General features: G+C 38.6%; 4 protein-coding genes across 5 annotated transcripts; 3 read left to right on the top strand and 1 right to left on the bottom strand.

Annotated features, from left to right (window-relative positions):
* Nucleotides 1-1,516: 1,516 nt before the first annotated feature.
* On the top strand, nucleotides 1,517-2,921 carry LOC144628325 (octopamine receptor beta-2R-like). The gene has a single exon (XM_078486425.1). It carries the CDS (start codon nucleotides 1,554-1,556, stop codon nucleotides 2,397-2,399), a length of 846 nt encoding a protein of 281 aa, XP_078342551.1. The 5' UTR covers nucleotides 1,517-1,553; the 3' UTR covers nucleotides 2,400-2,921.
* A 1,292-nt stretch (nucleotides 2,922-4,213) lies between these two features.
* Nucleotides 4,214-5,313, top strand: LOC144628289 (melanopsin-like). The gene has a single exon (XM_078486372.1). The coding sequence runs from the start codon at nucleotides 4,354-4,356 to the stop codon at nucleotides 5,218-5,220; it is 867 nt and encodes a 288-aa protein (XP_078342498.1). The 5' UTR covers nucleotides 4,214-4,353; the 3' UTR covers nucleotides 5,221-5,313.
* Nucleotides 5,314-7,070: 1,757 nt separating this feature from the next.
* On the bottom strand, nucleotides 7,071-11,130 carry LOC144667511 (uncharacterized). The gene is made up of 4 exons (XM_078528941.1): nucleotides 10,988-11,130; nucleotides 9,685-10,009; nucleotides 8,224-8,979; nucleotides 7,071-7,756 (listed from the first exon to the last, which is right to left on the bottom strand). The coding sequence occupies exons 1-4, from the start codon at nucleotides 10,997-10,999 to the stop codon at nucleotides 7,146-7,148; spliced, it is 1,704 nt and encodes a 567-aa protein (XP_078385067.1). The 5' UTR covers nucleotides 11,000-11,130; the 3' UTR covers nucleotides 7,071-7,145.
* Nucleotides 11,131-12,058: 928 nt separating this feature from the next.
* On the top strand, nucleotides 12,059-22,871 carry LOC144667456 (putative RNA polymerase II subunit B1 CTD phosphatase RPAP2). Of its 2 annotated transcripts, XM_078528877.1 has the most exons (14): nucleotides 12,059-12,324; nucleotides 12,582-12,642; nucleotides 12,731-12,848; nucleotides 13,755-13,853; nucleotides 15,295-15,360; nucleotides 15,644-15,732; nucleotides 16,601-16,645; nucleotides 17,551-17,604; nucleotides 18,107-18,636; nucleotides 19,336-19,484; nucleotides 20,131-20,216; nucleotides 20,750-20,830; nucleotides 21,435-21,503; nucleotides 22,056-22,871. In XM_078528877.1, the coding sequence occupies exons 1-14, from the start codon at nucleotides 12,078-12,080 to the stop codon at nucleotides 22,321-22,323; spliced, it is 1,962 nt and encodes a 653-aa protein (XP_078385003.1). In that variant the 5' UTR covers nucleotides 12,059-12,077; the 3' UTR covers nucleotides 22,324-22,871. The 2 variants fall into 2 exon arrangements, with proteins under 2 accessions (XP_078385003.1, XP_078385011.1); XM_078528885.1 differs by lacking the exon at nucleotides 17,551-17,604 and having other exon boundaries at nucleotides 12,067-12,324.
* Nucleotides 22,872-27,996: the final 5,125 nt, after the last annotated feature.

The following is a 27,996-nucleotide window of genomic DNA, read 5'->3' as shown; positions in this document are numbered from 1 at the left end:
TTTGATTCTTGGCTGGTCTCTTTCCATCCTGGCGATAGCTGGAAATGGATTTATCATCTTCCTCGTTTGCAGAAAACGGCAGCTTCGCACCAAAACCAACGCGTTTGTCGTTTCGCTCGCAGTGGTGGATTTCTGTGTCGGGTTGAGCGTTGTTCCGTCGCTGTTTATCTGCGAGATAGCAACTTGGTGCACTGACTCACAACTTGAGGGCTTAACTTTTATCAGGTGTCTCTTTGGGTACGCGTCCGCAATGAATGTGTGCAGTTTAGTACTGGATCGCTACATTGCTGTCGTGAAACCTTTAAAATACTTGACTGTTGTGAAACGCATTGGATATGAGATAGTAGATAGCCAACAAGGCGCGTAGCGCCGAGTTGGCTATAACGATCTCAATTCCAACAAGCGCGAGTGCAATTATTGTTTTATTAAAAACGCCCAAAGAATTGCAATACTTGAGCTTCCCAGCTGTTTTCGTTGACGCGTATCGGCTACCATATTTGTGGTCGATGGTATATGAGCTCATATACCATTGCCTGTTAACCAATCAAAACGCAGAGATTGCAATATACCATTGCTAGTTTTTAATAAAAGATCATATACCATTCCCTGTTGTCCAATCTAAACTCAGGAATTGCAATATACCATTGCCAGTTTTAAACAAATCGTTTTTATGAAATTCGCATAAACTATAAAAGTTAAGCTAAAAGGTGTAATAAGATATATGTTATCTCGGATTAGTAAAGTAAAAAAATGGGAATCCACCTTCTTTCCTCTGAGGTTTAGGTATTTAAAATTCTTACTCGCGGTTTGGAACTGGCACTAGTTACGCAAGCGCACGGTACTCTTTTCAAAGCAGGTGTTTCCTGAAATAAAATTCACCACTTAGAGTTTCAAAACGCTCTTAATTCATATGTATTCGCCCCCCCCGGGCATGCCATTATAGCTATTTAAAACAATGGAATACGAAATGGCCGCCCTATATGTAAAAAAGGTCTATTTTATATCAGTATCCGTTTTCAGAATAGTGCTCTGCCAAATTCTGGAAAAAGAGCAAGCCACTCAGGGGGAATAAATTTTAAAACAGTAAGAGACAGTGAGTCTGCCAAAAGACGTACAGCGTGGTTGATTGCTAATGTTTGGACAAAGAATTTGCAAATATAATCTGACGAAGATGTTAAAATGTCACTCAAAACCTTTCTCATCTGGTGGCTAATATGGGTCTTTATTACACGAATATATATCTTTTTAACTGTTGATTATTATTACAGGCACGCAAAACTGTGTTTTAAGTCAAGTTAGAAAAGGCAAGCCCATACTGTGTTGATCGTTTTTTTTTGTGTTCAAATTCAATCTTCTTCTTTAATTGAAATTCTTTGAATCATATGTGCACTGTTTCTGCATGCGCATATGCGGCTGTCATTACGTGATGCGGAACAATTTAAGTAAAGATGACCAGGTGGTTTTATTTTAAAAAAAAACCGGAACTTTAATTTATTTATCAGTATTTAGGCGTTCCTGTAACTACTTACAAGACCACTAAAACTGCATGGAAAATGAAAACCTGGTTTTGGATTCTTGGCTGGTCCCTTTCAATCCTGACGATAGCTGGAAATGGATTTATCGTCTTCCTTGTTTGCAGAAAACGGCAGCTTCGCACCAAAACCAACGCGTTTGTCGTTTCGCTCGCAGTGGCAGATTTCTGTGTTGGGTTGAGCGTTGTTCCGTCGCTGTTTATCTGCGAGATAGCAACTTGGTGCACTGACTCACAACTTGAGGGCATAACTTTTATCAGATGCCTGTTCGGGTACGCGTCCGCAATGAATTTGTGCAGTTTAGTACTGGATCGCTACATTGCTGTCGTGAAACCTTTAAAATACTTGACTGTTATGAAACGCAGACGAATCATTCAGATGATTTCATTATCTTGGGCACTGCCAGTTGCTTTGGACGTGGTTTCCGCATTAATTTGGCTTGTATTTAAATTGTCTCTTCTCTTTGATGTTTTCATTTGGTTGCTAACGATATTTTTTGAGTTCTTCCCATGTTTAATGTTAATTTTCTGCTTTGCATCCATGTTAAGTGTTGTTTGTAAGCACTATCGAGCTACCCGTTGCCTAGCAAAACAGTTGCGTTTTAATCATCAGACTTTGCTTAAAATTCAGGAGAAGTCTGCCGTTAAAATAATGGCAATTGTGATAGGCCTGTTTCTTCTGTGTTACGCATTTTATTTGCGTTGTAGTTTTAAACTTATTTTAAGTAACGGTAATGCGGTATGCAATGATCAAGAATATAAAGTTCCTCTTCTGCTTTTGAACTCCGCTATCAACCCTGTCGCCTATGCCTTCTTCAAGAGGGACATAAAAAAGGAGATTAAGAATGTTTTTCAAAAGTGCTTCTAAATAAGCATCTTCCAAGTTAACGAGTCTCCCTCTAGGGTCTAATTGAGGGAGTCAAATGGTTGACAGAAACATATTTTTTAGACTGTGATATTGGTGTAAAAGAAACTGCAACAAAATATATTTAAGCCTAGCAAGTAACTTAGCAGAAACCTTAGAAGGAGACTTAATATGAAATTGTTCTTTACAAGGATCATGTTGTAACATCATCAGGAGATTAATAGTGTATTCCAGAAGTGTTTCTAAGTAAGCGACTCCCGAGCCCTTCTAGGGTCGAATTGAGTGAGCCAAACTCGACAGAAATAAATAGATAATTTGTACATGTGAGATACTGTGGTAAAATTTGCCGTCCGTAAAAGGAGCTGGAAACTGCTGTCAATCAACTTTAAAAAATTCTGAAAGAAGTTTCTAAAGAAAGGAAAATACTGATCACAAGTATTTAAGTTTCTTAACATATGTCTCTACCTTTATAAAGAGAAAATGAATACATGCTGTCGCATTCAGACCTTAAAATAAAAGAGAGAGGGGGGGGGGGGGGCACCTAGCACCTCGTTGGCTATAACTATCTCATATCCAACAAGCGCGAGTGGAATAATTGTTTTATTTATAAAAACAAGAATAAATTGCAATATTGGGGCTCCCTGGCTGTTCTCGTTAACGCGTATCGAATACCATATTTGTGGTCAATGGTATATTTAACAATTATTCCACGAGCGCGCGTTGGATATGAGATAGTAGATAGCCAACAAGGCGCGTAGCGCCGAGTTGGCTATAACGATCTCAATTCCAACAAGCGCGAGTGCAATTATTGTTTTATTAAAAACGCCCAAAGAATTGCAATACTTGAGCTTCCCAGCTGTTTTCGTTGATGCGTATCGGCTACCATATTTGTGGTCAATGGTATATGAGCTCATATACCATTGCCTGTTAACCAATCAAAACGTAACGATTGCAATATACCATTGCTAGTTTTTAATAAAAGATCATATACCTGATTCCCTGTTGTCCAATCTAAACTCAGGAATTGCAATATACCATTGCCAGTTTTAAACAAATCGTTTTTATGAAATTCGCATTACTATAAAAGTTAAGCTAAAAGGTGTAATAAGATATATGTCATCTCGGATTCGTTAAGTAAAAAAAAAAAAAAAAAATGGGAATCTGCCTTCTTTTCTCTGAGGTTTAGGTATTTAAAATTCTTACGCGCGGTTTGGAACTGGCACTAGTTACGTAAGCGCAACGGTACTTATTTCAAAGCAGGTGTTTCCTGAAATAAAATTCACCACTAAGAGTTTCAAAACGCTCTTAATTCATATGTATTCGCCCCCCGGGCATGCCATAATAGCTATTTGAAACAATAGAATACGAAATGGCCGCCCTATATGTAAAAAAGGTCTATTTTATATCAGTATCCGTTTTCAGAACTAGAATAGTGCTCTGCCAAATTCTGGAAAAAGAGCAAGCCACTCAGGGGGAATAAATTTTAAAACAGTAAGAGACAGTGAGTCTGCCAAAAGACGTACAGCGTGGTTGATTGCTTATATTTGGACAAAGAATTTGCAAATATAATCTGACTAAGATGGTAAAATGTCACTCAAAACCTTTATCATGTGGTGGCTAATATGGGTCTTTATTACACGAATATCTTTTTTTAACTGTTGATTATTATTTAAGGCACGCAAAACTGTTTCTAAGTCAAGTTAGAAAAGGCAAGCCCATACTGTGTTGATCGTTTTCTTTGTGTTCAAATTCAATCTTCTTCTTTAATTGAAATTCTTTGAATCATATGTGCACTGTTTCTGCATGCGCATATGCGGCTGTCATTACGTGATGCGGAACAATTTAAGTAAAGATGACCAGGTGGTTTAATTTAAAAAAAAAACCGGAACTTTAATTTATTTATCAGTATTTAGACGTTCCTGTAACTACTTACAAGACCACTAAAACTGCATGGAAAATGAAAACCTGGTTTTGGATTCTTGGCTGGTCCCTTTCAATCCTGACGATAGCTGGAAATGGATTTATCATCTTCCTTGTTTGCAGAAAACGGCAGCTTCGCACCAAAACCAACGCGTTTGTCGTTTCGCTCGCAGTGGCGGATTTCTGTGTCGGGTTGAGCGTTGTTCCGTCGCTGTTTATCTGCGAGATAGCAACTTGGTGCACTGACTCACAGCTTGAGGGCATAACTTTTATCAGATGCCTGTTCGGGTACGCGTCCGCAATGAATTTGTGCAGTTTAGTACTGGATCGCTACATTGCTGTCGTGAAACCTTTAAAATACTTGACTGTTATGAAACGCAGGCGAATCATTCAGATGATTTCATTATCTTGGGCACTGCCAGTTGCTTTGGACGTGGTTTCCGCATTAATTTGGCGTATTTTTAAATGGTCTCTTGTTTTTGATGTTTTCATCTGGTTGCTAACAATATTTTTTGAGTTCTTGCCAATTTTGATGTTAATATTCTGCTTTGCATCCATGTTAAGTGTTGTTTGTAAGCACTATCGAGCTACCCGTTGCCTAGCAAAACAGTTGCGTTTTAATCATCAGACTTTGCTTAAAATTCAGGAGAAGTCTGCCGTTAAAATAATGGCAATTGTGATAGGCCTGTTTCTTCTGTGTTACGCATTTTATTTGCGTTGTAGTTTTAAAATTATTTTAAGTGACGGTAATGCGGTATGCAATGATCAAGAATATAAAGTTCCTCTTCTGCTTTTGAACTCCGCTATCAATCCTGTCGCCTATGCCTTCTTCAAGAGGGACATAAAGAAGGAGATTAAAGGTGTTTCTCAAAAAGTGCTTCTAAATAAGCATCTTCCAAGTTAACGAGTCTACCTCTAGGGTCCAATCGAGGGAGCCAAATGGTTGACAGAAAAATATTTTTTAAGACTGTGATATTGGTGTAAAAGAAACTGCAACAAAATAAGTCTAGCAACTAACTTAGCAGAAACTTAAGAAGGAGACTTAATATTAAATTGTGTTTTGCAAGGATGATGTTGTAACGTTAACAGATGTCTCCTTTGTAAAAAATTTGAAAGATAATAAAACTTGAGCTACAATTACGCGGCGAAAACAATAAATTAGCTTCTTTCTCCGTGCGTAAAGTAAAGAAGTAACCGCGTAGAGGGTTACTCGCTTTTCCAAAAAAAAGGAAAAAGAAACCAGAAATTAAAAGATGCTTTGATCATGAGTGTTGGTTATTGCAGTTATAAGGGTACCGATCCTAAATTCCCTATCCTTGTAGGTCCAGCTTGCTCATTAACAAGATTCCTGTCAGGACATGTGATCTTTTATTTATAAGTTAACTTCTCTGTTCTTCAAGAGTGCCGGCGATCATAATTTAAAATATTGCGAAAATGGTTAAAATGAACATTTTCTAATGTGGGAGTTAGATACGCATAGAAAAACCAAGAAATATATGTTAATTTCTCAGCTTAAAAAAGGATCGGGAGATAAGAAAGTAAAATTGCCTCGTCAATTTTCAATGACAAAGTGAATCGTCATATTATGCGGTTCGCCGGTATATTACGACCACATTATAATATTACGAAAACTTTTAAGCAGCCGGGGGTTGGGGGAGGGGGAGGGAGCAGCTGCTCGCAACAACCCTCCAACGCGAATGAAACGAACTTAATCTTATATGTTTCAAAGCATTTATATTAATAGGAGAAAGTTTGTCTCTTCTTTTCAGTCTTCATAGATTTTCAGACGAAGTTTAGTTTGTCCAAGTACCAAAAACTGAAGTCATAATAAAAGCTCTACAGTCTGTCGCAATATCCAAGTGCTGGCCCGATTAATGTTGTCCGGCGGAATAAAAATCAAAAAGTGTCAGGGTGAATGTTTTCTAAAAAACAGAACTTTTGGGTATATTTCCCTTCTTCAGCGTGGAAGAAATCCTTTTTCCGGTTTTCCTCCACACTGAAGAAGGATAATATACCCGAAACGTTTGTATTTATTCTACAATATTAGTCCTTCCATTTATACTTTTAGATCTTGTGTATAATGTGTATAAAGTTAGTGTATTTTAATATTTTTAGGTTTTAGTTGTAATGCCAATATTGTTAGCCGTCATGGTTTCGTTAAGGATTGCACGTGACACGTGACGAAATAAAAAGCGCTGTCAAACCGTTGAAGGTCTTAATCGATCAGGCATGAGTAAGGGACGGACCATTTAATTTTTGAGGGGGGAGGAGTTGGACAATTACGACGGAAAAAAGTTCTTGAACAAGATTTGAGTAGGAGACAAAAAACGTTAACAAGTAAGCACGGGTAAAAAATTCAAGCAAGCCCCACCTGCTGAAAAAGGATGGTCTTGCAGAGACTACGTTTATCTCGGTAAAGAAAAATTCTTGCAAATACCAATGCTGAAAACAAATTCTAACTCAGAAAAATTGCGCATGCAGCCGGCAGCTCCCTCCCCACCTCCCTCAATAATTAAACGTTCCTTAATTAGCTTCCCTAAGGGGTCAAAGAAAGTTTGAGACATGCCCATATTGGGCTGCTTTAAGGTTTCAATTTAAATTTGCGGACGAGCACCTCCCCCCGTTTCATATGGGAGTCCCCAGGGCAATGGGAAATACAAGGCACAATTTAATATTTTCCAAACTCTACACCAATGCTCCCGCCAGTGTCTTTAATGTCCCCATGGTCGAAAATCAATTTTAAATGTCAGTAACTTCAGTAACATAAAAACTTTAATTGATTAAGACCGATAAAAAATAGCTACAATATGTATAAGTGAAATCGTACAGTCATGAAACATGTAAATAAAGCGAAAGAAACCCTATCCTTCCGTAAAGTGGCAACGCAGTCAAGAGTATACATTTTTTTGCTTGGTTTTTACAATGAAACTTCGCACGTTTCTGATTTACAAGGTGTCGACTTCCGCCCCCCTTTTTCTTTAGCTGAGCGGGGCTCTGCTTTTTACTAACGAGCCAGATCTCGTTGTGTCGGTTAAAAACCTCCATGGGGTCGTTGTACCCGGCAGTATAAATGACGTCGGTACTGAAATCGTCACCAAGGCCATCTCTGTTCAGTGCTTTTACCAGGGCGTTGTAGTGTTGTTCGACCTTCTCCATATTGGAGTAGCCTCCATACACCCTGACATAGGCACAGAATGGCTTGACAACAGTCAGATGGACATTTTCCTCAGACGGAGCTGGAGCGTTCTTCTGATGTTTGAAAGGGATGAAGAAACTCACGGTGAAGTTGTTCTTGCAGAAGGATTCGGATTTTGTGTCTGGCTGGATTTGGTTTGTTACTGGTACTGTCATCTTGATCTTCATTTTTTCCTCGTTGGCACCTTGAATGTATCTGAAAAGTCGCCAGAAGGCAGTTCGGCCGGCTTGTCTGGAGTTCTCGCCTAGAAAAGGGATGAAAGAAATGCATGATTTAATCATAATTGAAACATAAGTTTGTGTTTCATCAGTAATGTAAGTTCATAATACATGTAGTTCATACGAAAGCCGAAGATGAAATTGCTTTTAAGTTTCATGTAGGGAAATTATATAAAATTTATTTCCTTATTTAGTTAATTCTACCATTTTTGTGTCACCAGTTGGTATATTATACAAGTTGTCCTAGAAGGACACGACACTCAAGACACTTTCTTTTACTTTTTTCAGTTGAGATTTTAGTCCTTGTTTACAGTTGAAGAAGGGGATTCCCTAGGAAATGCCCTCTATAGAGACAAAGATGGTGATATGTCTCACTGGGCGAAAATTTCTCGTAGTTAGCTGGCAATTTTTCCCCGCCTAAAGACAAGAGGGACAAGGACAGCTCTTATTTCTACCCCCTCCCCCTCAGGACTCCATGAACACATTTACTTACTTGTGACGGTGGTGGTGACCCAGCGGTACGACTCCGAATAACATCGCAGTGTGTAATCTGACGCGTTCAGCTTCACTTCATAGAACTCTGGGCAGTCGTACGAGTTACAGAATGTTGGAGGCGATTTCTCAGCAGCAGGTTCAGCAGAGGACTTTGACTTGACAAATGGAAACTTGGAGCGGATTTTTTCTGCGATGGAAGGAAGGTCAATCCATTTTGAAACTTTACCAAAGATCTTGCCAAAGTTTGGAAATTTCTCTTCTTTCTCAACTGAAACGCTTTTGGTTCTTAGTAGATCGGGAGCAGGGCTTTGCTTTTTACTTACGAGCCAGATTTCGTTGTGTCGGTTAAAAACCTTCCTGGGTTCGTCATACCCGACAGAATACATCATATCGGTTTGGAAATCGTCAGCGAGACCATCCCTCTTCAGTGATTTTACCAGGGCATTGTAGTGTTGTTCGACCTTCTCCATATTGGAGTAGCCTCCATACACCCTGACATAGGCACAGAATGGCTTAACAACAGTCAGGTGGACATTATCATCAGACGGAGCTGGCGCGTTCTTCTGATGTTTGAAAGGGATGAAGAAACTCATGGTGAAGTTGTTCTTGCAGAAGGATTCAGATTTTGTGTCTGGCTGGATTTGGTTTGTTACAGGCACTGTCATCTTGATCTTCATTTTTTCCTCGTTGGCACCTTGAATGTATTTGAAAAGTCGCCAGAAGGAAGTTCGGCCAGCTTGTTTGGAGGTTTCGCCTAGAAAAGGAATGAAAAAATTGCATGATTTATTTTTCAGTAATTAACTGCATACCCTGGGTTTTACTAGTATAATGTTAGCATAACATAAGCGCAAGCATTATAGTTCTGACAAACGCTGGACAGGGCCGTACCTAGGGTTTTTTGTCTGCAGAGGCAAACTCTGCTTAACTCCGCGGCGGGGGCAAACTCCAATATAGTCTATTAGCCTGGGAATACAGCAGCCTCTCATTCGTAGCCCAGCAAAATCAAACACTATGTTAGAAATTTAGTTTTCATGGCGCGTGCTACTGCCCCCTCTGCCCCCCGCTAGGTCCGGCCCTGCTGGATGCCTTAACGCTAAAAAGTATCACAAAGACAACTTACTTTTAAGATCCATTTAGTGGATTTTTTTTCAGAACTTGCTACCTAATTTAGTTAATTTCATTATTTCTTGTGTCACTTATTAGTAATTCATGATGGAAAAACTCGACACTCAATTGCAAATAAAGTTACTCTCTCACTTTCTTAATGAGTTGAGTTACAGTCTTTGTTTCATAGTAAAAGAATTCGAAGGTGATTATCTAGAAAATGATCCCCTTATAAAGGAACACGTAATATGTCTCGCTGGACTAAGATTGTTCGTGCTTTAGCTCGCCTAAAACAGAGGCGCAAGGAAACTAGTTATTTTCACTCCCTCCCCTCAGGACTTCGTCAATACCTTACCTGTGACAGTGGTGGTGACCCAGCGATACGACTCAGGATAACAACGCAGTGTGTAGTCTGTCGCATTCAGCTTCACTTCGTAGAAATGTGGGCAGTCGTGCGAGCCACAGAATGTTGGAGGCGATTTCTTGCCAGATGGTTCAACATAGGACTTAGGCGACTCTGCTCCTGATTTAAGAAATGGAAGCTTGGAACGGATTTTTTCTGCGATGGAAGGAATATTTATCTTCTTGTATGGAAGTTTACCAAATAACTTGCCAAAGTCTGGAAATTTGGCGTCAGTAGAGACCAGGAGAACCACCAGAAGTGGAAAAACCAGCTTCATCTGCAAAAAAAAAAAAAATAAATAAATAAATAAATAAATAAATAAATATATATATAAATAAATAAAAATCCATATCAATTAAATGGCACATCAAAACTAGTTTCATCTTTTTCTCTCAACCCACACCTACAAGCATGAATTTTAATACATACGGCTAAGCTTTCTGGCTTTACTAAAATGAAAGCGACAAGGGAACTAATCTTTAAACCCTTTTGCGTGACGGAGCCCAAAAAGTGTGTGACACCCCCATGACAACTTTCAGGTGAATCAAATTTCAGCAAAAGGCATAACCTTTCAATGCAGGGTGTTGAATACATTTCACTTTTTAAAAATTCAAGTCCAAAAATGTTAAGGAATGGGTCGCAAAATTTGGGATGCAGGAGGGCTTACAATAACGAAAATTATACCCGTGTGTTCGAAGCCGCCCTCAAATGAAATTACGTTAAGAAGCTATCCACTATGATTACTGTGATTACGTAACTGAACGATTCTGTACATGTAGATACCATTTTTATATGTATCTTAATATTTTGGCTATTTTGGCTTATACAGTGCTTTTGATGACGAAAAAGGGCTAATCTTGTCTTTGTTGTGCGGCAATTGTTCCACCTTACGTCCTTTACGGCATTTTCAAGTGTTTCACAAAAAGGATTACAAAGATGAAAAAAAAATTGTATCAACCGTCCCTCACATTTTGCTTTGATGACAGGGGCAATAGTCCCAATTTAAGTCGAAAATATCCATTGCAACTCCATAAGAACGTGGATAGTTCTTTTAACACCGAGTGTTTGTTATGGATTACGTAACCTATTACGCATTCAACGATGAAAGAACGTGAAAAGAGGTCTGTTCGGCACCCGGCGCTGGCGTTATTCACTTGGAACAATTCCGATCTCAATATTTCTTTAGTAAAATACCTAAACTGCCTAAACAGTACATGAGTGCTCCTCTGAAATAAAACTAACTGTTTGTACACACCTTTAAAGCCATATTGGGTCTGCTGTTGTATTCTCTGACTCTCGTGCAGAAAGACTTTCAACTGAACAATCAGCTACGGTCCGAGCCTTTATAAGAGCCTGTCACGTGACCCTGACCTGGGGAATTTCTCCCCGTCTCGTGCACGTGCACGCGGCGAATTCATCATGAATTTTCTCCCGGTGCGTTTCAACTCACATAACAATCACACGTGCTGAGAACAATGGGCCTTTTAGCCAGCTGCAGGCTGAAGTCATGCAAATAATAAACTAAACCTTTAGAGGTCTACTCGACACCTATTTGAGTGTTTTGAAATACATGCTACACACATTAAATAAAATGTAATCGGTCAAGGTCATCGTGCGGCGAATAATAAAGTAAAACATTCAATCCAAACGTAGCTAAACGTCAATCCATTCCGAAGGCCTAGATCACGGAGACTATTAAACGTCACGCGAAACCACTACGTACACGTTTCGTCTCACGTTTTCTGGTCGAAATTACGTAATTTGACAAATTGGCAACTTTATCACTTATGTTATTTAATTCATTATGTAACTTATAATCTGCGATCATCTTACATATGGTCGCGTGCCCCACTAAAAAGAGGGTTGTCGTATATTATGTAATTTAACCATTACGTAACTCATTTAACAGGAAAACCTAACTTTGGGTATGGTGTTGTGTTACTGTACTCACACCATTTTCGTGCCACAGGATGAGCCCGGCCTCTCTATGCATGGGTATTTCCGAAGAAATCGAAGACGCCAAGGACATATTAAAGATTGAAGCGAAGATCTGAAATTGACCTAAATTTGCGTGATCAAATTGAACACTCAGATATAAAACTTTCACAACTGTCAAAACTTGAATTACACTGAATAAACGTTCAATCCGTTTCAATCCATAAAACGAAGATCTGCTTTAAAAAAACGAATATTTGCAAACAAATTGCGAAGAAAACGAAGACCCATTGAGAGGCTCGCGGTATGGTTGTGAGGAGGCTATGATATTACTTCGATTGTTTTGCTTCCGAAAAAGAAACAAGCTATTACACGATCCTTATCGTGAGTCCAACAATTTAAGCGATTGAATGAAGCCTGGAAAAATTCAGGGCTTTACAGTGGCTTTAACGGAGGGGATCCATGTTGAAGCCTCTCGCCTAGTTTGTCCCGTAGCTTGTTGTGCGCGAAGTCTGGTATCGAACCCAGTAAGAAGTGAGTTGACAATCTGTCAGCGGTTTCAGCAGTTAAGCAACATGGCGGACGAGGACGACACCACGGAAGGAAATTTTTTGCACACCAACAAACCCAGGCAGAAGAAACAATCAGAAAAGACAAGTACGAAAATTGTATTTTGAATAGATTAAGAGTGTTATACTTACATTTTTACGTGAAGATTTTAAAGAAAACGACAATTTTTTTAAGTTTACAAAACATGTTTCGACAGAAACCACTGTCATCTTCAGTTGAATGATTTACAAAGCGTTGAAAGTTGAATTATAAGTAGATTGCAAAATGCTAATTAAGAGAAAAAGTGACAAAAGTACGTGAAAATGTGAGATAACGTGAATAATATTCTTCCTTTTTCTTTCTAGAGGTTTCCTCCCGGGCCAAAAAGCCTGTACGTCGTGAAGAAATTAAAGATGAAAAACAAAGGTGTGAAACTTTATATCAACATTGGCCCTGTCGAAACAATTTAAACTTGTACCTATTTCTTACGAGTTAAGCATGATTTGGTTTTCAGGTTAAAAGAGCTTGAAACCTCAATTCGTTCTCAAGTGGCTGCAGAAGAGCGAGCACATAATATAGTGGAAAGACTTGTTCTTGAAGATGAAGTCAAAAAGGACTTTCTTATTAATGCAGTAAGTTAAGGTCATTGTGTATTCCAAAGACAGTGGTGGATCTAGGAAGAGGGGATTGCGGGGTGGATCCTCCTTTTTTAAGGCAATTAAACCTTTTAGGAACTCTCTTTGGAAGAGAATGCCCCCTTTTAAAGAACAGCAGTTTTTAAATCATTTTATTCTGTAATTTAGTTACACTTTTACTCTTTTTACCTTTTTAATATTTTATCTCGTATTTCTTGTATTTTTATTCGTAATATTTCATAGTTTTAGTTTATCCATAGTTTTAATATTCGTATTGTTCTGAGTATTTTTATATTTTATTGTAAATTATTGAGGGCCACTGGTTTGTTAGTGTTTTTATGCTATTTTAGTGCTACCCTCGTTAAATAAAGACTTTACCTTACCTTACCTTACCTAAGGCCAGAAGGAATGAAATGTGACAAATGCAGTGACTGTGGTCTGTGGACCTACAGACTGCCACTCCGGTTCAGGTTGGCCTGAAAGCCCTCCAGATAGCTTGACTAACCTCCAGTTAGTCTGTTCACAGATGATTTGATGTATACTAAAAAAAATTCTGAAAGTCTGCAGGTCTCCAATTTTCCACTTGTCACACACCATGATAAATACTCCCACCCCTCCCCAGCTCCTGGTATTGAAACATGAAATGCACTGCAACTGTTCACCTGTATAATGTACAATGTACTTTCAGTTCAGGGTCCCTCTTTTCTGAGCAAAAATGGCTCATCTTCACTTCATCGCCCCTCCTTCCCCCATGGATCTACTGCTGAAAGGTAGTGAATTTTAGATTTAGTTTTGTAAGAAATAACTTTCAAATGTGTCTGAAGAGATTGCAGTCTTTACTAAAATTATGCCAGTATAGTCTCACCTTCTAAGGAAGCTTACAACATTTTTTCTTTGTTGCAGGGAAACTTTATCACTACTAGCCACTATGCAGACGTAGTAGAAGAAAGAATGTTATCAAAAAAATGTGGATATCCTTTGTGCAACAATGAATTGAGCCAGGTACTGTACATTCCCGGGGGGGGGGGGGCACTCCCATAAATGAGGTACATAGGTATGTGCCGCTGTGAAGGGTATGGTTTTCAAGCAGTTTAGTCTCGGATAGGGTATAGAAATCAGAGATTTTATGGTCTAGAATATTGGGTATCATTTGAAGGGAAACGATTCAGTGGTATCACAAATTAAGACTAAAAATAGAAATAGAAAGTCGGAAGAGAAAGAGGCTTTCCTAAACGTCATGGCACCGTCGTTGACAGATGATTTTTCCTTAAAAACACTGATAGTGATACAGTTCTAAAAAAAGAAAGTCTGCGATAGTGTAGGGATTTTTGGTGTCTAGTCTAGTATAGGGTTGCAAAATTAGCTGAACATGGTCTGGTATCGGGTAAGGGTTTCAGAGTCCCAGGGGCACACCCCCACCCAAAAATAAACAGGTTCCCCCCCCCCCCCCCCCCCGCCTGGGTGTACATTACTGTAGTCTTAATAATTATTGTTATTTAAGGTGATTACTGTTCATAAAGTAATGGCATTGGTGGAAACTAGGGCCAAACTAGGTCTGAAGGGCCAATACCCCCCCCCCCCCTATTTCAGGGTTTAGCTGGATGATCAGGGCCCCCACTTTCTTGAAGTTCTGTATCAGCCACTGAAAATATAGAAACTGTGTTATATACTATCTGAGAAGACGGGCAAGCAACACACGGGCAAGAAACATTGTTTTTTTATGACAACCTTCAGAAATAAAATTAATGTGCACCAGACAAATTAGAGGGAAAAATTTGGGGCTCGAAAATGTGACTCACTGCATCCTTGGCCACTAAAACTCCTGGTTTTATATTCGCCAACTTGAACGTGGCGACTTTATTTCTCTGTATAAGATCGATAAGATGAGTAACGGCCATTTTCTGTGGAATTGTGTCCTTCCAGAAAATTATTATATTGGAAGATCTTTGCTTTTAAAACGTTCAAAATGAGAAAAGAAGTCATAGTGTTCCAATCCATGGTATTGCTTTGCCGTAAAGTACTCCATCACTTCATAAAACTTGCAAATGGCTGACCGCTTTTGAAAACGCCCCGAAATGCATTGCAGGCATTGGCTACGTCATGTATGCATATGAATTGTGTCTCTTGAAATGAAGGATTACAAATATGAACAGATCCTGAAGGACAAAGTTAGTTGCCACAAAATAGTAATAATGTGTTTGTTTTAATTCTTGTGGTAAGATTATTTTTTTTTTCTTTTTGAATGTTTATGTATTTATTGTCTCCAAAGGAAGAACAATTTTAAATCTGCATATAATTAATTATGCAAATTACCTTTGGGCTAGCTTCTCAGAGCTTCGGGCTAGTAAGATAAGATAATGGCTTGCCCGAAGGGCAAGCTGACTTTTCTATTTTCGTCTCACCCTGATGCTGCTAAATAACATGACTGTACTTTCTATTGTAGATTCCATCTCAAAAATACAAGATCTGTGTGAAAACAAATAGAGTTTTTGATATCACAGAAAGAAAGGTAAGTTGATCATCTAAGAGTGTTCAGTAATTTGTTTAAACTAATCTTCTTCAAGTCAGAAACAACAATCTGACCATGATTTACATGTAGCAAAGTTCTTTTTACATATGTCTTAGGATTTCCAAATTTGTCTACTAAACATTATCACAGTTGTAGGAGAAATGAAAAATGTTTCTAGAAATCAGTGGTAAATTTTTTTAGAGAAGTACTATCCATGGGAAATGAAAATTGGTTCGAGAAATTGGAAGTTCGAAAAACCTTACATGTTGTTTGCATTTCATAGTGTTTTTGCAGCAACTTTTGTTTCAAAGCCTCCAAGTATTTTGAATCACAAATCTCAGCTTCTCCAGTGTGGACGCGGATTGGTGAAAGGTATAGTCGAAATTTTTCTGTTATTTCCTGTCTGCTTTACAGTGTTTAAATTTATTTTTTGTATAAGAAAAATGACTTTATCCTTTGAACAACAGTCAAAACTGCTGCAGTGTTCCACTTAAAAGGTAACAAGGTTCACACAGGTCATGGAAAACCTGGAAAGTCATGGAATTTTAGAATTTCTTTTCCCATGCCTGGAAATTAAAGTCATGTAATTTAAGTTTGGGTCATGTAAAATCATGAAAAATGGTATTGATTGTACAAAAAAAATTCTTAACAGCAGGTTTTTTTTGTGAGGAAAGGGGTAAAAACTTTCCCGAAATCGAGATTATTTTTGGAAATTTCCAAGAAACATGGTAAAATTTGGGTCATGGAAATTTTGAAATATCATGGAAAAAGTCCTGAATAAATAAAGCAAAAGAGTATAACCCTGAATAAAAGCCAGGTTACTTTTAACTCTACAGTGCACATGTATTTCGGGGGGGGGGGGTTCCCCCCCCCCCCCCCCCCATTTAAAATAAAAAAAAATTATTTAAATAAAAAAAAAAAAAAAAAAAAAAAATCTCTCTTTTGTTTTTTCCCCTTTCTCCCTCCCCCCCCCCCTTTGGGGTGGGGTGGGCCCCCCCCCCCCCCCCCTTTTTAAATCCTGGATCCGCCCCTGATTTCAAATGTTAAACATCAAACTGAATAATGTATAAATTTATAAAATAATCCAACCACAGTCTACAATCAGACATTTAGGAAGCATGAAGCGAAAAAAAAGTGCATGAGTAAAAAAAAAAATTCTTTCTGGTAGTAAAAGGATATAAAGTGGTAAAGCAAGATGTTGATGCTAATATGTTGAATGAAACTTCCAATGTTGTTTTAGTTCAAAGACGTTTGTTCTGCTGGAAAGTGACAGTAGCATCAAAAGGTGAGTGCAAGTGTTTTGCTTCACATGTACAGGTATCTTGCTAGTGTCAGATTGTGTAAGAACCACATGACGAGTTACATGTAACTGCTAGCACAACTTGATTATGACAACCATAGCCTGCGAACACAGACAGCTTTCCAACTGTTATTTTATGCCGTAAAACAACAGCCAGGAATTCATCTGTATTTGCAAGTTAATGTTACCAATTTGTATGACTGACTTTTTAAGGTTACATCAACCATTCTGCAAATTGAAAACATGTTGTTGCAATAACCAGGAAGCACCAAGTTGAAATGCAAGATCATTGTTTTTGGGGTTTGCTTTCAAGGTTTAAAAGGATGCCCCTATATAAAGAGTAGCTGAAAGTATGTACCATATTTTCTCGATTAAACGCCCGACCCCGATTAAACGCCGGCCTCGTATAAACGCCGGGTCAAAATTGCTAGTTTTTAAATAAACGCCGGGGGCGTTTGTTCGAGGTCCCGGCGTTTATTTGAGGTCAAGCTAACAAGTAAATATATTCTGTTTGTCACAAATCTCGATTGCAACATAAACTATCCAATCCGTAATAGTGCACCTTTGGAAAATAATACGTTGGATACCCAGGGACACTTTTTCGTGGCAGAACGAGGAGAAAAATCGTCCCGCCTTGACAAACTGCCCCTTGGTCTCGAAGATCGGTAACAATAAATCAATCTGAAAAATTGGCAGAAAATTGCAGTCCGTTAATAAACGCCGGGCCCCGATAAACGCCGGCTTCAAATAAACGCCGGGTTCACGAAGCCAAGTTTGAAATAAACGCCGGGGGCGTTTATTTGAGAAAATATGGTATGCTATTAAATCACGAAATTCAAATGAGCTTCATGTTTATACTGAAACCATTTGTTTAATGATGTTTTGAACAGAACCAGTGCTGGTGATGTTTTGGTGGGAAACAAAGAAGAAAAAGAAAATATAAGGTGACAATTATAAAGTTATGCTCTGTTAAACTATGGAACAGTATGCCATCATATTTCATAGCCAAGTTGCTTGAGGTTGAGCTGTCAATATATAAAACTAACTTCATAGACATGCATTATGATGTGAATCAGGAAAGTATGAACACTATGAAGACTTTTTTTTGGAATGTTATCACATGACTCACGAGGAATATGTGTACTAATCACATGTGATATGAATACCTGTTAAGTGAAAGCCTAACAGCAACCATCCCAGCCTTTGGTTTCATTTAGTATCTGATAGTCAAACCAAAGTGTTCATACTTTTCAAATTCACCGCATACACTGTAGTAACAGTTTACAGCAATGATTTTCACTGTGAGGGCTTGTGCAGTCATGTGGGGTTATTTTTTGCTGTGGCAAGAAATGCTATTCTGTTAATTCTCACAGGGTCTTAAAAGTCTAACTAAAGACTTATTACTGAGAGTTGCTTTAATTATGGTTGGAATTTCTTTTCCTTAAGTGTTGGAGTCGAAGAAGATTGTATCACGGAGTATGGGGGCCACGATGATAATGATCAAGTTGCTGGAATTGAAGAAAGTTTATACGCCATGAGTACGGACAGTGTTCAGGAATTAACAAAGGATTATTATAGCGAGGACAGTCCAACACCTAACTTTTTATCATCGATGTCTTCATCACCATCCTTAACTGATGCTCATGATCAATCACTGGACAAACCTAATCAATTACGGGATAAACCTAATCAATTACTTGATAAACCTGTTCAATTACCTGTTAAACTTGACCAGTTACCTGATAAACCTGATCAGTCACTGAGGAGAACACCAGAATCTAGTGATAGTAAAAGTCGATTTGCTTCAAAGAAAGAAAGAATGCAGGACAATAAAGGGGGATCCCTTAGTAGAGATATGATAATTCAGTCAGTTCAAGCGGTGTTTCAGGAGTGGTGCACACATTCAACATTGGAAAATCTCGGCCACTCTCTGAAAAGAGACACTGACAGCGTCTATCCGGAGGCCAAAGAGAAAGGTCAATATTCTAAACTGGTTTCTGTACATAGAGTCATTCTTTATGTTTATGCATTAGCATACACTGTAGTGAAGCTTAGTGAGATCGACCCTGTTTCATTCAAATACTTTGTTGATTATCAACTAGAAGGTGAGCTCGAAACGCCAGCTTTCAAATTTGCTATTGTGGTTTATTTAGTCCCTTTATCAACTTCAGTTGATAATCAACCAAGTGCTTCACTTGGTAAGTGTTTCCACGCAGTAAAACAGTTTCTTTAAAAACTTATACTGAACCCTGTCTTAGTCAGGTTAGCAATTATAATTTTGTGCATTGAACGGGCGCGGTGGCATAGTGGTTGGCGTGTTGGGCTCCGGATCAATAGATCTGGGTACGAGTGCTGGTCATAGTCACTGTGTGGTGCACTTAGGCTAGATACGGAAAAAAGTGCATGAGACACGATTGGTTTTGGGTTTGGTACTGATTGGTATGTTTACTGTGGTTGGTTACTTGGCGCACCTTTCGTGATTTTTTTTTTAAATACCGGTAATAAATGTGTCTAGCGAGTGCTAATTTTTCTTTCAATCTTTATTTTCCCATCGTTCTCACAGTCAGGTAAACACTATTAGAACGAGCAGTTATGGAATGTCTTTGTGTGCTTATATTTTGTTTTATCTTGAAATGTTGTAACACTCACAGAATACACCTTACTTTTGTTTAAAGACCCAGACTCCTTCACAACGAGAGTTGCTCAGTTCTACCAACCCACGATGAATGCAAAGGAAGACTCAGATTCAGATTTGGAGACTGAGGGAAACCCACAAATGGCCAGAGAAGATATCACGATAAAAGAAAAGAAAAGGCTTAATTGGGTTTGAAAATTTTTACTTCTAGTTTGCTTAACACAGCAATATTTTGAGAAACTGTACCACAATGTGAGTCGGGGGGGGGGGCCCAAAAAGCCACCCAAAAAATTTTCAACAGTTTTCTCTCTTTTTCAATGTTTTTTTTTTTTTTTTAATGAAAACTTTATTACATGCAACACTATTTTCATAGGTACTACAGGTAGTACCAACTCTCATTATGGTTTTCCTTGGGGGTGTGTTGGCCTAATGGTTAGCACACCCAACTCTGAATGAAACAGCCCGGGTTCGAGCCCAGGGTCACTATGTTGTGTTCTTGGGCAAGACACTTTAATCTAATAGTGCCCCTCTCTATCTAGATGTTTAAACTGGTTCCAGCGAAACAATGCTGGGGGGAGGGGGTATCCCGTGATGTACTAGCATCCCATCGGGGGGGGGGGGGGGAATAGCAATATTCCTAGCCGCTTAATTTTATCGAAACCGGGATAAGCTCTGGCAGTATGGGACACTTGGCTCAAGGCTTACCCTTTTGCGCGGTTAAAGTTTTAAGAATCGATTTTTAAAATGTCATGAAGGCATTAAGCTCTTGACGGTAACAGTCACAGCGCTGTTACAGCTGTACAGCCAAGTAAGGTACTTGATTTCTGCTTCACAGGATCCAGTGTGCGTTGTGCCACCCATTGACTCAAAGTCCCAATCGACCATAAGAAGACGGATCGTGTTGGACAAGTTATTTCGAACGTAAGTTAGACCATTGGATGGACGTTTCATTGCTTTCTATTGAGGTAGTAATAATGATTATCAATTGTAACAGGAAAACGTTTCTCCAAATTTAACGTTTTTATCGCCATTTATAGCAATATACAAATCTCCACTAGTCTGATTGTGGGGGAGTTTAGCATAATTATGAGACTCATACAATATACCAATCGTTGCAGCTAAAATCGTTCCTAGCAGCAGTTTAGAGATTTTTATATCTCGCCATAGGCGGATCCTAGTCGAGGGTTGAAGGGGCTACACCCCCTACCCCCATTAGCGGAGGCCCCAGACCGCCAAGAGACTCGCGCCCTGCGCACAAATGCATGCAACCCTCTTCCATAAAACGTTGGAACCACCCCTTCTCGACATAAGGAGGAATTAACAAGAATACCCAAGATTACACCAGCGACTAGTTTATGCTTACGAAATCAATGTAGGAGAGCTGTTAACGCATCAAATATGTTTGTAGCTGTACAATTTAATTGTATTTAGAGATTCTCTCATGTCTTGTTTAGCATGCCAGAGTTGTTGAGTGAAGTCAAATTGACTGTAGGTGAAATATCCCGTGACCTCACTGAGCTTGTACACACGTTTAGGTGAGTAACTAAATTGCAATTCGGTTACAATTTTCACCATGTGAACTCACAAAGAGGTTCTAATAGCTTTACGATTCTTAGACTTTTCAACGTCCATCTCAGTTCTTCGGGGTTGCCACAGGTCAAGAAAAATCATGGAAAACATTTTTTATTCAAGGTCATGGTAAAGTGAAGGAATTTCATTGTGATCTGTCGATCTTTTCGTGGTTTCTGAGTCTTTATCGTCTAGCAATTTATTCTTGCTCGGTTGAAGAAACGAACTTTACTTCGCTTTGTGCAAGATGCCGCTCACCACACGTGAACTTGAAATTGCTCTGAAAATCATGCATTGCACGCGCAACTTACAGATTATTCACTAGTCTGCTAGCAATGAGTGAATAATCTGTAGGTTGCGGTGATTCCCAGAATTAGCTGTTAGCCATTGAGAAGACAAATAGTGACTACAATGTATACATGTGTAATAGTACAATTTAAGCGCTCATCATCTATATTTATGTTATAATGTTTGTTTTTTGTACGCGTTTTAACTACTTTTGGCTACGGATGTAGGCATTCTGAGACCGCGTGCTTCCCTTTACAAGTCTTTGTTGTTATTTTTCTGCAGCCTTAGTAGTAAAAATGTCACTATGAAGCCATTCCAATGGAAGATTATTGCACTGGCTATGATTCTAATGTAAGTATGTTTTTTTAGCAGACAAAGACGATCCTTTACACTTAATTAGATTTCTTCGAGAAATTCAGCAAGAATTCTAGCGAGACCTTTTCGTACAAAGTATAATCATTATAAGAAGAGGGGTGGGCTGTACACAGGCTATGATTACGGAGAAAGCAAAGTCAGTTGAAAGTAACTCGCAACGCACATCTACATAAAAATTAAAAGGCCAATATTTGATTCTCAGTGCCATTGTTATTGAACGGAAATCGAGGACTTTCATTTTCCAAAAAAAATAAACTTAAACCTTGTTCAAATGTATTATATTCTGACTACACTAACACGAGACATTCAATGTAAAGAGTTTATTGAGGATGTGTCAGTCAGTCATCTGATGCAAAATGTATCCTAAATCTCCCGCCAAAACCTATATATACCTAGACATCCCATACCAACCCGCGAACCTCTCAATCGTGCTGTCAGAATAGTAATTTCTGTCTAATTCATTCATTCAAACGTCAGAAATTTCATTTTTCGACAGTTTTTTATTTTACTTTATTTTATTTTGGATAGACTTAAGAGAAAGAACTTCCTCGTATCACAAGCGTTAGAATCATCAAAGAAGGACTTCGACGCGTTACTTTCGCGATTGGAAATCACTGGCAAAGATATCGACCAAGTGTTGTCGCCATTGTCATCTTTTCAACCTTATCATCCGGGACATTTGAAGGGCACCGGGTCGAACGACGAGCCCGTAAAAACATTGGAAACTTCAGGAGAAATAACTGAAGTAGTCTTTAAGCAACGAAATGATTACGGCGACATGGAAGAACTGGACTGAAGGTGGAAAATCGTTACCCAGGGACAACTTGATGTAAATTATATAAAAACACATTTTAGACCCATTGCATAAAATGTTACCCTTACAAAAACGAAAAGTCGTCTCTAATGATTGATTGAGCCTGCGTTTTTGTACCTTGCCCTCAGCGGTTGCTTAATATGTCTTCCGTATTCACGTGTCGGTCAGCAGTCAGTCAGTCAGTCAGTCAGTCAGTCAGTCAGTAAGCCAAGTGGCTCAAAAACTCGGGCGCTTAGTTTTTGTTGAAACCTGCAACGCAGAAACACGATCGCCCCTAAGAACGACTGCATGGGAGGCTATTTTTGTAGTGGCGTGAAGTGACCAAGAGTATTGATATACCCCCTGGATGGGATGCTAGTCCATCGCAGGTAAATCCCAACCACTCTGCCAGGTTGCCTCAATAATTTACACTCCTGTGTGAACAGAGGCACGCGCTGTGAGAGTAAAGTGACTTGTCCAAGAACACAACACAGTGACCCGACAGGGCTCGAACCCAGACCGCTTGATCCGAAATACAACGCGCCACTGTACATCAGAAATAACAACCCTTCCTGTTTTAATTTATTGTAAAATATTCACAATTAATTGAGACGCAAATTCGCTTCTCGACACATTTTTTCGCAGAACCTTCTGATATCCATGCAACGGGCTTTTCGCGCCCAAGCTCAGGCAATAGGATTAATTTATTCTCACTTATTGAAAAACGTTATTGAATTGAGCTTTTTACAGTGTAATCATATTTAAAGTGAGCTATTGGGTATCGAATATTTGTCGTGGCAGTGCCCGTTTAGGATTTGGTAAGTATATCGTTATAATAATCTAGCTTGATCATTATAGATTTAAAACGAAGCAGATGCAAAGAAGCCTTGTAAACGACCTGAGGCTTTCATTATACTTTGTGTGTCAACCCAGACAACTAATATTTGTACCCCTCCTCAATCCAGACCTTGTCTCCACTTGGGTTAAATCTACATTGTGTATTCGAACAGGATACCAGTGAACCTTAAAACATATGCTATCATTAGTTTGCAAGGTTAAGCGATATATATCTGATCGATACCACTAAGATTAATATATCGTGAAATGACTTGAGGTTAATTGCAGCCAAATGCAAAACAAATATATGCCCTTAAATTATCGATCAAATATTTATATTACAGTTTCAGTTTTTTTATTGTCCGACACAACTCAGCAGCGCGCGAGATCTTTGTTATCTAGGAGACCACAGGTAATCTGTAGTCCTCTTTTTCCTTTCGACCACTTAAAAAGCACTCTTACTAAACATTTTAGTATCGCTGTGTATTTCAACTCGTCAATTGCATTTTAACTGCACTAGACTCGTGTCACATATCAACCTAGTAAATGTATGGCCCAGCTCACCACGAGTCTCCCGTAGCTCAGTTGGTTAGAGCGCCCAACCGGTATCTGGGAGGCCATGGGTTCGATATCCCGTCGGGGCCTCAGATTTTTTCTTTGTCCCATGCTTGTGTCATTGTTGAACAATTTATCTTCATTATTAAGGATATACATGCACTACACACTATCGTGTCTGGAAAGATGAATTTATTTTCACTTTTTGACTACACTCTTTTTTTCTATAAGAATACTGTTTTTTTCTGCCCAGGCTGAATATTCTTATTTTTCTGTCGGTGTTAGGCTGAAAATATTCTTGTCAATATTCTTAGACTATAGCGAACGACATTTCCGTTTTGTGCTGCATGCCATACTTAGTATTACATGTACCGTTCACTGAATTGTCCTTAGCATTGAACATTTGGACATTGCAGGCTTTTATCATTTAATTGGCTAGTTTTGTCTTTTAGAAAAAGGAAGAATTTTATACGATTTAGTTTAAAACATATAATTGTATTTACAAATTTTCAACACAAATTAAATTCTTTTCAAAATCTCAGTGAAATTTCGCAAATTTTAGCCTCGATATTCTTATAAAATAAATTAATACTTACAGAAAAAAATTCTCTCAATTCATAAGATGTTAATGCTTATTTCAAACCGCGATATAAAAGGCACGAATTTATTCCGAACTTCGGCTGTAATTCAAATGTTTGAGGACGATTTTCATCAATTAGCGCATCTAGATAATATAACCCCCCGAAAATGTTATGAATAAAACTTGGATATCACCTTCTTGATTGAAACGATTACCTTGGCAACGAAACGTTATCAATAAAATTCTACTCTTTTGACTCAATTTTGAATCTACAATAATTCTGTTTAAAATGGTTTCGTTTTATTTTTATGTAACCGTATAAAGAGAACAACTCGAAAGTTCAATATATAGTGGTTTCTTTTTATCGTTATTGTAATGATCGTCATCAACAATATAACCACAAAATAACATTTTTCGATCTTGGAGTAAAAAAAAAAAAAATTCGTTCAACAACAGCTGTTTCTAATTTTCAATTTCTCTTTCTCTCTGACTTATTTTGTATCTAATTAACAAAACTCGCGCAAAAGCTGTGAAAACACGAGCCGTCGACTCTGTTACCACGGCTGCTTTGTTGGTGTTTTGACGCCTTTGAAAGCAAATTTTTAGACCTGAAAAAGTCATAAGCCCGAGACAAGAGACCGGCTGAATATTTATGACTGTTGCCATTTCATATCAAACGAGAACGCTTACAACATAGTCTCACCATAACACTTACATCCTAAACAAAATTTAAACAAAAAATAAATAAAAAAGTTAGATTCGAGACTTGAGGCGAAGGGAGGGAGAAGGGAGTAATTAGCCATGTTCAAAACGAGCAGGGGACTGATTGGATTGAAAAATTGGGCCTGTCATCTGAAAGAGCATCCAAAAATTAGTAACTCAACCAAATTTGAAAGTTATTGGTTTAAACGCATAGGTATGGTTCACTTTTAGAAATTGCTAAAATAAGAGAGCTTAGTATACTAAGCTCTCTTATTTTAACGATTTTTAAAAGAGTACCATGCCTTTGCGTTTAAACCAATAACTTTCAAATTTGGTTGAGTTACTAATTTTTGGATGCTCTTTCAGATGACAGGCCCAATTTTACAATCCAATTGATATTGAATATTCGTACCCAGTCCCCTGCTCGTTTTGAACATGGCTATGTACCTCTCGAAAAATTCTGGCTGCGCCCCTGTAAGACAACTCCGTTTAGTCATATCTTTTTTAGAAATAAAGTTGGCTTCACAAAAAAAGAAAATTCTCCTTTTCGGAAACGAGTAAAATATATTTATATCTCCAACAAGGACCAACATTTGAAGCTCTGTAAACGTCTTTGTCAATTTTTTGGGTTGAATTATAATTAGCTGGGTTGCCATCGAAATGCAACATGGTCTTAAGCAACACGCAAAATTACAGCTACAATAGCTTCTCTTCAAACGTGCCAGTTTTGAGTTCGTCAGCTGCAACAGTTTGGACTTTAAAGCAAAATAATAGACTGTTCACAGTCCCCTATTTTTCCGTGAAGTCGTAGAGATCGATCGTTTAGTCCGACGGGCCGCCATCTTGGTTTTCGCTCGCGTTTATAAACCAAGATGGCGGCCCGTCGGACTGAACGATCGATCTCTACGACATCACGGAAAAATAGGGGACTGTGAACAGTCTACGAAATCCGTGATACATGTTCATAAACATAATGAAAAGAATTAAAAGAACTTTAGATTAGGACATTTTGATCTGACTTTGCTGGGGCGAAAGAAAGACAGAAGATTAGCCCTGTGGTTGTAGCGAGAGACTGGCTGAATATCTATGACTTGGCATTTCATATCAAGAAAGAACGCTTGCAACATAACCCCACCATAACATTCACATCCTAAACAAAATTTAAACAACAAAATTAAAAAAGGAAGATTCGAAACTTGAGGGGAAGGGAGGGAGAAGGGAGTGATTTGGAAAATTGTGCGTACACTGGAAAATGAGTCCTGGATACGCCCCTGGCGTTGACCCACCCCGGTTACTCTTCTTCTCTCGCTTAGCTATTCACGATGAGTTTTGTATTTTATGATATAGGTTTAGTTTATCAAGTGGAACACCGCGTGAAGACATTTCAACCTAGTAGCAATGTCGAAGGGAAGGAAACGATTTCGAGACGATTTTAAAGTACCAAAGACAAAGAATATAACACAAGGAACTTATGATGCAGGAAAAGGATGGATGCTGGAAGTGATACGACAAGGACAACACGTGCTGCCAATTTGCTTGCATCTTTATTTTGTGCTTTCTACTTTCAACTACACGCCATCGGGTTTTATATTTCTACAGTTCTCGATCTGGGGTTTCTTCTTCTTGACAACGAATCCTCTCTAGTGAAGACAGAACTTTAACCCTTAACATGCTAAGCGCGGATTATTCCGGGATTTGGAGGAATGGCCATTCTGCCACTTATGACGTCACTAATTTACACGTCAGCAGATTTTTGTGATTTGCATCTTATAGAGCTAGGATAGATCTTTCCACAGGACTATCCATCTTCAATATTGACTGCATTCCGACAGAGTTAATCGAAAAAAACACGATCAGTTTTTGGTGTAAAATTGGTGCTAAAACAGGCCAAAATACCCGTACTTGATCATGATCTCCTTATGCGCATGCGCCAAAGTAAAATATTGTACATTTTTCCATGGAAATTTTTATCAAAATCTTCCTGCATTGTCAGAAAGTGCATTTTTAGCGAATTTAGAGAACTTTTGGACCGTAGGGCCAAGAAAATCGATTAACGGTTATAAAAAACGCGTTTTTAGGAATAATTTCAACATATTAAGGGTTAAATAAAAAAACTGAACATGTTTTCCGTCGACAACTGCCTTAATGACGTTCCACTTTAGAGTGGGGATCTGAGGTGAATTAAAAGCAGGCCGATCTTCACGCCAATTGGTTATCCTAGATGAGGCTGACTGAAATGTCACGTGATGTCAAAGTTAATTTACAGTCAAACCAGACGTTGTTTTTTCGTAACTTTGCAATGTTGCTGCACAATGTTCCAATATTAATTGGATCTGCCCCAGCATCTTGCAAATTCAATTCAAATTTGCTAGAGTTGCAAGTTGCCAAGTATGTCGGCGTTTTCAAGTTTTAATGGCCGGACAAAATATCGAATGTGCATACATCAATGGTGTGTTGCATACATCGCAGCTGTTTGAACTAAAACATGTTCTATACAACTATGTTAAAGACCACTTAAGATGGATGTCACTTGAAAGCGAGGCCTAAGAGTCATGCACCAAATCGAAGTGCTGCCTCTGGCGGTCCATTGCATTTTGCGTCGAAAAAATTAAAAGCTTTCCCTCAAACATTGCCCAATGAAAAATCTTGGGACATAAGTAAATGCAACGACTTTAGTCAGTGTTGGAAATGCATTACTTACCGTAATGATTCGATTTAGCGCCCTCCTTCCAATAAGCGCCCCCTTCCGAATAAACGCCCCCCTTCGAATGTGTTTTTGTAAATAAGCGCCCCTATTCCAATAAGCGCCCCCATTCTAATTAGCGCCCCCGTTTATAAGCACCCCTACTCTAATAATTATATAAGTGCCCCTATTGTGGATAACTGCCCATACTGAAGTCATTGACGTCAACTAGATAAACTTCTGACCGTTCGCCGTACAGTTTATGTATATGATTTACTGCTAAAATGAACAATTATTTTAAAAGTTACTGAACTTTAAA

The sequence above is a fragment of the Oculina patagonica genome, chromosome 1 (genome assembly GCF_052425735.1).
Source record: "Oculina patagonica isolate OP01 chromosome 1, crgOcupat, whole genome shotgun sequence".
Lineage (NCBI taxonomy): Eukaryota > Metazoa > Cnidaria > Anthozoa > Scleractinia > Oculinidae > Oculina > Oculina patagonica.
The sequence above is the reverse complement of the archived record's forward strand: the minus strand, read 5'-3'. Positions and strand labels throughout refer to the sequence as shown.

What these genes read in the sequence shown, in the direction of transcription:
- LOC144628325 (XM_078486425.1), top strand. Translation starts at nt 1,554, where the DNA reads ATGAAAACCTGGTTTTGGATTCTTGGCTGGTCCCTTTCAATCCTGACG.
- LOC144628289 (XM_078486372.1), top strand. Translation starts at nt 4,354, where the DNA reads ATGAAAACCTGGTTTTGGATTCTTGGCTGGTCCCTTTCAATCCTGACG.
- LOC144667511 (XM_078528941.1), bottom strand. An exon ending in GGTCACCACCACTGTCACAG is followed by an intron (nt 8,980 to 9,684) that starts GTAAGGTATTGA and finishes TTCCTTTTCTAG; the next exon opens with GCGAAACCTCCAAACAAGCT. An exon ending in GGTCACCACCACCGTCACAA is followed by an intron (nt 7,757 to 8,223) that starts GTAAGTAAATGT and finishes TCCCTTTTCTAG; the next exon opens with GCGAGAACTCCAGACAAGCC.
- LOC144667456 (XM_078528877.1), top strand. Translation starts at nt 12,078, where the DNA reads ATGAAGCCTGGAAAAATTCAGGGCTTTACAGTGGCTTTAACGGAGGGG. An exon ending in TCCGGAGGCCAAAGAGAAAG is followed by an intron (nt 18,637 to 19,335) that starts GTCAATATTCTA and finishes TTTTGTTTAAAG; the next exon opens with ACCCAGACTCCTTCACAACG. An exon ending in GCACTGGCTATGATTCTAAT is followed by an intron (nt 21,504 to 22,055) that starts GTAAGTATGTTT and finishes TATTTTGGATAG; the next exon opens with ACTTAAGAGAAAGAACTTCC.